This window comes from Electrophorus electricus, chromosome 8 (genome assembly GCF_041902795.1).
Source record: "Electrophorus electricus isolate QZ-2024a chromosome 8, ASM4190279v1, whole genome shotgun sequence".
Taxonomy (NCBI): domain Eukaryota; kingdom Metazoa; phylum Chordata; class Actinopteri; order Gymnotiformes; family Gymnotidae; genus Electrophorus; species Electrophorus electricus.
In genome coordinates, this window is record NC_137504.1 from 25,372,221 (window position 1) to 25,378,998 (window position 6,778).

At 43.3% G+C, this 6,778-nt stretch overlaps 1 protein-coding gene across 1 annotated transcript; it reads left to right on the forward strand.

Annotated features, from left to right (window-relative positions):
* The first annotated feature begins 2,906 nt into the window (after positions 1 to 2,906).
* LOC113587272 (gamma-crystallin M2-like) lies at positions 2,907 to 3,851 on the forward strand. The gene is made up of 3 exons (XM_081720067.1): positions 2,907 to 3,044; positions 3,158 to 3,400; positions 3,500 to 3,851. Exons 1-3 carry the CDS (start codon positions 3,030 to 3,032, stop codon positions 3,782 to 3,784), a joined length of 543 nt encoding a protein of 180 aa, XP_081576193.1. The 5' UTR covers positions 2,907 to 3,029; the 3' UTR covers positions 3,785 to 3,851.
* The last annotated feature ends 2,927 nt before the right edge of the window (positions 3,852 to 6,778 follow it).

A 6,778-nucleotide genomic window follows, 5' to 3' on the forward strand; every position in this document is an offset into this window, starting at 1 on the left:
GAGGAATATGCACACACACTCAGCTGCTCTTGCCCTGAGGCTGCTTTGGATTAAAACTTGTGAAAGACTAGCAGGCTCACCAGGGACGACACTCGTGAAGGCCTAATGGTTTTTGGCTCTGCTCCGTCTTCAGCAGGCCACGGTGTTGGCCATTGGTGTTGCGCAGCTAACTCGCTTTGGCATGCGCGCTGAACTTCTGTCACTTTGCTCAGCATTTACACTGTAATTACGCTGAACCGGTAATGGATGGCTTCTGCATGAAAGCACAAGGATGAAGGGCAAACAAAAAGAGGGAGAGAGGTAAAGAAAGACAGAGATGGTTAATATGGAAGCTGTGGTGCTGACAATTGGTGAGTAAAGAGTGAAGCGAGGCAAGTTGATATTAACAAAGGTGACAAGCCAGCTGTGACTGTAGAGGCTGCAACATTTGGTGTTTGGTGAGGTTGTGCTCAAAATAATGTAGACCTGCATCAGTAAGGTACAAGATCTTGTCTTGTCATTTTAAGCTCAACCAAAACAATGCTTTAAGACTGAGTACTTTATGACAAGCCCATAGCTCATACATACGCAGTATTTTGTAAGCAACATCTACCCTATATATGCATTTCTAGGCTACAGACCTTCCCACCTGTTGGCATGCATTATTTATTAAATGCCCTCTACTAAATCTTAATTAGGTAGAGAACTACCCAGCAGAGCCTTTACACAGACCATGGTTGTCTCATGGTTGTGGGTGTTGCACCAGCATAAAGTAATCATGCACAGCAGTGTTGCAGGGCTTTTTATTTGTGCCTGTGTGACTGCTGCGTTGAGAATGGTCTGTGAGTCAAAAATATCCACCAACCAAAAATATACAGATCTCAGCAGTCTTGTGACCGGAAACTGACCCCCAGGACGAACGGGATGACTAAACTGTGCCTGGCAGTAAATGGAGTGAAGTCTCTAATTTCATCCCTACAAAGCGTTTCTAAGTAACACGTGTAATATTGTGAATGTTTAGTGTATATATTTAATGTGAGGTGAACACAGTCATGTATTAAAAATAAGGAGAGTAGATGTTCACTGACCACATGGAGTTAAGAAATTATATTTCCTCTTATATTTTGCCAAATAAATCAAGGATGGGGAAGACAGTAGTGCTTGGGCCACGGTATTGCAGGTCTATTTAAAAAACGCAGGGAAGCTGCCCTACAAAACCGAGGCCCAGCTGTCGATGCTGATCAGCGCATAGTCTGAAATATCAACCATGCCTGCTCTCCAGGCCTAAGGCACTCCTGCCCCCTGCATCGTTTCAAGTGAACCACCGCAGAACCGAACAGATTTTTTGATGGGCTGCAATGTAACATTAAAGGTAATAATTGGGTAAGCTTTTTGTCAGTTGTCATTTTAAGATGTAGATCTCTTCATAGTGATTGTGTAACATTGACAAAGTTGATCGAGAAAACGATGGGTTGCAACTTCCAAGGCCCCTCCAAAGATTCCAAAAAGTGTTGAGTAAATGGGGCAAACAAAATTCAGGACAAAAGATTCAAAATCTTCAAAATACTAGCAGTCCTTTCTCTTCTCCTTTCGTTTTATAGATTACTTTATGAAGAAGGGTGAGGGATACCTAAAATGACACTGGGTACAAACAGATGAGTTTGTAAAATCTCTGCGGGACAGAGGCGATCTAAGGACCTACCCATCAGCTCCGGTGCTCTCCTGAGGGGAATACACTGGTATGCGTTGTTTATTTCGAACTCTGATATCAGCAAATCTTGTGACTGGGAAAGAAAATAGCAGCAAAGCCCTGCTGAGCACATCGTGACTGAAAGGAGCAAGCAAAGAGAAAATTGGCAGAATGTTTTGAGTCATATTAATCCAGAAGATTACTTAGTCAGGCGGCTGTATAATTCGCTGTTTCCTGCACTGACATATGACCTCACAAAATTCCGACCATGATGCATGATTGACATTCCTTCTTCACAATCATACAGAAGTTTTTCAGCAAGACGAACACCTCAGAGCTGTCAAAAAAAAGATTTTAAAGAGGTTGGTCAAGAAAATAAAACTAGCCTAAGTAAACAGCCAAACTGAGATTTTCTTTTTAGATAATAAGAATTAGTCTGACAGAACAGAGGCCTTATCTAAAACACACCGTAAGCCAGACACACCAATCTTGGACTGTAAGCAGTACAGAAAAACTCACTTCAAAGGTGTTTTGGGTTTACACATTTAAAGGTTTTATTAAGCTTAGCAGAATATTTTCTTTTTTACCTCATTCAAAAAACATATGTGCACGCACACACATAGACGCAAATGTGAATACACTGGGAATTATTTGTGTTTAAATTTATCTCACACTCAAAACAGAAAACTCTCCGAACTCTGAACTTTTAATGAAGCAAGCACACACACGCATACACACACACCTACTCACACACGCACACACGCACGCACGCACACACGCACGCACGCACGCACGCACGCACGCACACACACACACACACACACACACACACACACACACACACACACACACACACACACAGATACTGTGTGCTGGCTCACTTGTTCTCTTTCTCCAATCTTGTTCACCTCTGTTTCCCACTTTCTATACTGTACATTCTAATATTTACCACATGATACATTTACTAACAATTCAACAAAATAACAGTGAGAGATAAAAAGGATTACAATGAATTAGAATAAGTTAGGTAACAGTGCTATTAATTTGGTTACAAAGATCTGGTATACATTTCTTTGCAATACATGTATTGTCAAAACAGTAAAGTTTGAAAAGTTTTGATTTTTTTTCAAAATAAAGGCTTGCCTGTGTTGTGGTGCCTGTAGGGCCTGCTGTAAAGTCCGTAAAGGCATGATTCTTTCCTCTCTTCATGGGTCTCTGTGCTAAGTTGCTTACTCGGGGCTTTTGGACAATAGGAGGCACATGTCCTTTGGCTTTGGTCAAGTATAAATGCACAGTTTAAACGGGGCAGAGCAAGCCAGCCACCAGCTGGAAACAGCTCTGACTAATCAAAGCAGCCAAAATGACCATGGGCAAGGTAAGTGGCACACATCAAAGAGGGACGCAGAGTCGACCTGAGCAAAACACCTCTGGTATTCTGCTCTTTTGTGTTCCACTTTGGAATGTGTGCACTGGCTTTTCACTGTGCAGGTTATCTTCTACGAGAACAGGAACTTCACGGGGCGTTCATGGGAATGTACCAGCGACTGTTTTGACATGGCGCCCCACCTGAGCCGCTGCCACTCCTGCAGGGTGGAGAGTGGCTGCTGGATGCTCTACGACCGCGCCCGCTTCATGGGCAATGAGTTCTTCATCAAGAAGGGCGAGTACAGCGACTTCTGGGGCATGTGGGGCATGAACGGCTGGATCAGGTCCTGCCGCATGATCCCCAAGGTACGCTTACCAGCCCTCCAACACAGACACACAGGAAAGCCTCCAGGTTACAAGGCATGGGCATGTAACTAACACGCTGCTATTTCTCTCATCAAACAGTACAGCGGATCCCACAGGATGAGGATCTACGAGAAGGAGAACTTCATGGGCCAAATGATGGACATAAGCAATGATTGTGACTCCTTCATGGAACGCTGCAGCTGGCCCCACGGCTGCAGATCCTGCCACGTGATGGATGGCCACTGGCTCATGTACGAATACCCCAACTACAAGGGCAGGATGTGGTACTTTGGGCCAGGAGAGTACAGGAACCTCAGCCGCTGGTGGGGAATTCAGAGCACGAGGTTCATGAGCATGAGGCGAATTATGGACTCCTGGTATTAAAGAGTTGATTTGACCCAGTGTGGACCATAGCAAGTTTTAAATAAATGTATTTAAACAAAAGACATGAGCTATGTATGCTCTGTTTCATTCTCTAAAGTGTTCTGAGAAATTATCCTAGGATAAAGAAATTATCCTAGGATAAGTTATGTACAAGGCAAAAATAAGATAAATATCTTCTTATATAGCACTTATATTCACTTATATAGCACTTGTAGCCTTTCTATTTAATTGTTGCTGTTATGCAGTAACCATTGCAGTTTTCATTAACCAATAATAAAAAGCAAATATTAATTTAATTAATTTAATCCAATACTGAGATGACCAGGATGACCTTAATTAACAAGCAATTTCAATGATAAGAATGCTCTTTGAAACACACACACACACACACACACACACACACACACACACACACGCGCGCGCGCGAGCGCGCACAAACAGTATAAAACTTTGTATGTCTATAATAGTGTGCCTACAATTCCTCTCCTAATCCATACATCTGACAGCAGCATGTTACATTGACCACGACACCCATTATAGGATTTCAGTGATTATACATCCATCATTAATGATAGTTAACTGATCATTAAACAGTTCTGTGGTCACCCTCTCTGATCTGTCTTCATCCCCATATAACTCCAGCCTCCCACTTTCCCAGAAAGGACCCATATGCTCATTGATCACCACTAGAGACATGATGTACTTAAAATAGTTCACTTTTAGATAATGACTCAAGAAACTTTGGCACTCTTTCAGTATGAGACAACATTACTAACATGTAATGCAGTGGTTGCATGCTTACATGACATTTAAAGTGCTCCCTCCAGTTTTGTAGAGCATATTTTTCCGCCATGAAGCTGTCAGCCCAATCTCCTCCCCCATCAGCCCAAAAGTAGGCCAGCTGCAACACAAAAGGGATGGAGATATGCTACAGTGTCTGGATGAAGATGGATCTGATCAATGCAAAACCCCTCTGGCAGAAACTGGAGAAGAGATGTTCCCTGTGCAGGCGGTGGACCACCTGGAGGCGCTGAGTGCGATAAAAACCTTTAGGCCTCGGAGACTTCCTCGGAGCAAAGCAGAGAAAAGTGTTCTAGAACCCAGACTCCTAACCTGGCCCACAGGGACCTCGAGCCTGGCCACGTTTCTGATCTGTTCTAGCTCCCAACACACCCGAGATATTCAAGTGCCTATTACCTCACTGCATCCTGCTGGGATTTGGAATGGGAAAAAAAAAAGTCCCAGCTAGAGCTGCTGGGCCTGAGTTAGGAACTACTTCCAGTAGACCATGCACCATGCCATTGTCTTTAACTGTGTGCACAAATGGAAATGATGAATGAGAAGGTGGTGTCTTGTTGCTCTGATGACAAACAATTGTTCATCTCCTTAGTCCTTAATCAAAATAACCATATATTGGCTGACCCCTGTGTTTTATCTCTTCTTTGCTTGTTATTTGTAGTCACTCTGCCAGCAGCAATTCCACGTAAAACAAACTCTCTGTATCCCCAAGCAGGAAGCTTAACTCAATTTTGGTAGCGTGAAGCATCTGGCAGCAATGTGGCCTAGAAATGGAAACTACGGCTTTGATATGTCTTCACATGTCGTTTATCGTTTCTTTCGGAGGCAAAGCCTCATTTTTGCCCCAGAGGAAAACTTGCATTCAGGCCCACTATGTAAATGTTTTTGCCAATTTACATTGGAGTTAAAACTACATTTTATAGTTATGGAGTCTTTAGTATTACAATTAGAAGTCCTGAAAGGCTCCTTCTGAAGGTATCCATTTTTAGACTCTTTCACTCTGAGAGTTAAATATTAATCACCCCAGCCCCTGAGATATTTAAATGAGCATCCATAATAGCTTAAAATAAAGAAAATAGGACATGTTTATGTGACATCAGCAGGAAAGGGGTGAGAATCCAGTGTGGGAAAAGAGCTTCTTCATTCTCCATAACAGCGACAAACAAGTAAGCGCAGCAGCAGCAGGCAGTACTGGAGGTGCACCAGAGCTGCGGCAACTCTAGGGGTGTCCTCACCAGCACAGCGTAGCTGTCTTCCTGTGGGCTTAAAATAGAGGGCGAGACAAAGGAAGCAAAACAAGACCCAGGTGCAAGCAGTCAATAATCAGGTGATTGGGAGCGGGGCAGCTGCGCAGTGTGTGTGGCAGTGGGCGTGTCCCTCAGGTGGGGTGCCTGGCACACCGTGACAGTTTATCATAGGTATAAAAGAGGAACTAATTTGTTTGTCCTAAATTGAAACATTGTGCTTACTTTTCATGTCCTAATCTACTGCCAAAATGGACTTCTGCATGCAGAAAATGTGTAAAACAAAGCAGTATTGTTTCTCAAAGCAATAAATACTGACGTAGGTTCCACATATTGGACATAAGTAGGAATGTGATGTTAAATTTGCACTCAAGCTGTTGTGTCCTCAAATCTGACACTTCAGCAGTAAACAGCCAGCTAGAGGAACACACAGAAGGAGGAAACCACTGTAAATGAGAAAGCCTGGCAGAAAAGAAACCACACCCTGGCTTGTAAAGAAAGCAAACAGATAATGCTCACAGAAGAAAGAGGATTCAATCAAGTTAAGAGGATATATTTACAAGTAGCTCTTTTGATCAGATAAACTGCTCACCACATCAGATGGTTGGGGGATGGGGAGCTGGACAAAAGAGAATGAGGGGAGCCAGAGAGAGAGAGAGAGTGAGTGAGAAAGAGAAAGAGAGAGAGAGAGAGAGAGTGAGAGAGAGAAAGAGAGAGAGAGAGAGTGACAGAGAGAGAGAGAAAGAGAGAGAGAAAGAGAGAGAGAAAGTGACAGAGAGAGAGTGACAGAGAGAGAGAGAAAGAGAGAGAATGACAGAGAGAGAGAGAGACAGAGAGAGAAAGTGACAGAGAGAGAGTGACAGAGAGGGAGAGAAAGAGAGAGAGAGTGACAGAGAGAGAGAGTGAGAGAGAGAGAGAGCAAAGAGAGAGAGAGCACTGAAATAGATAGAGA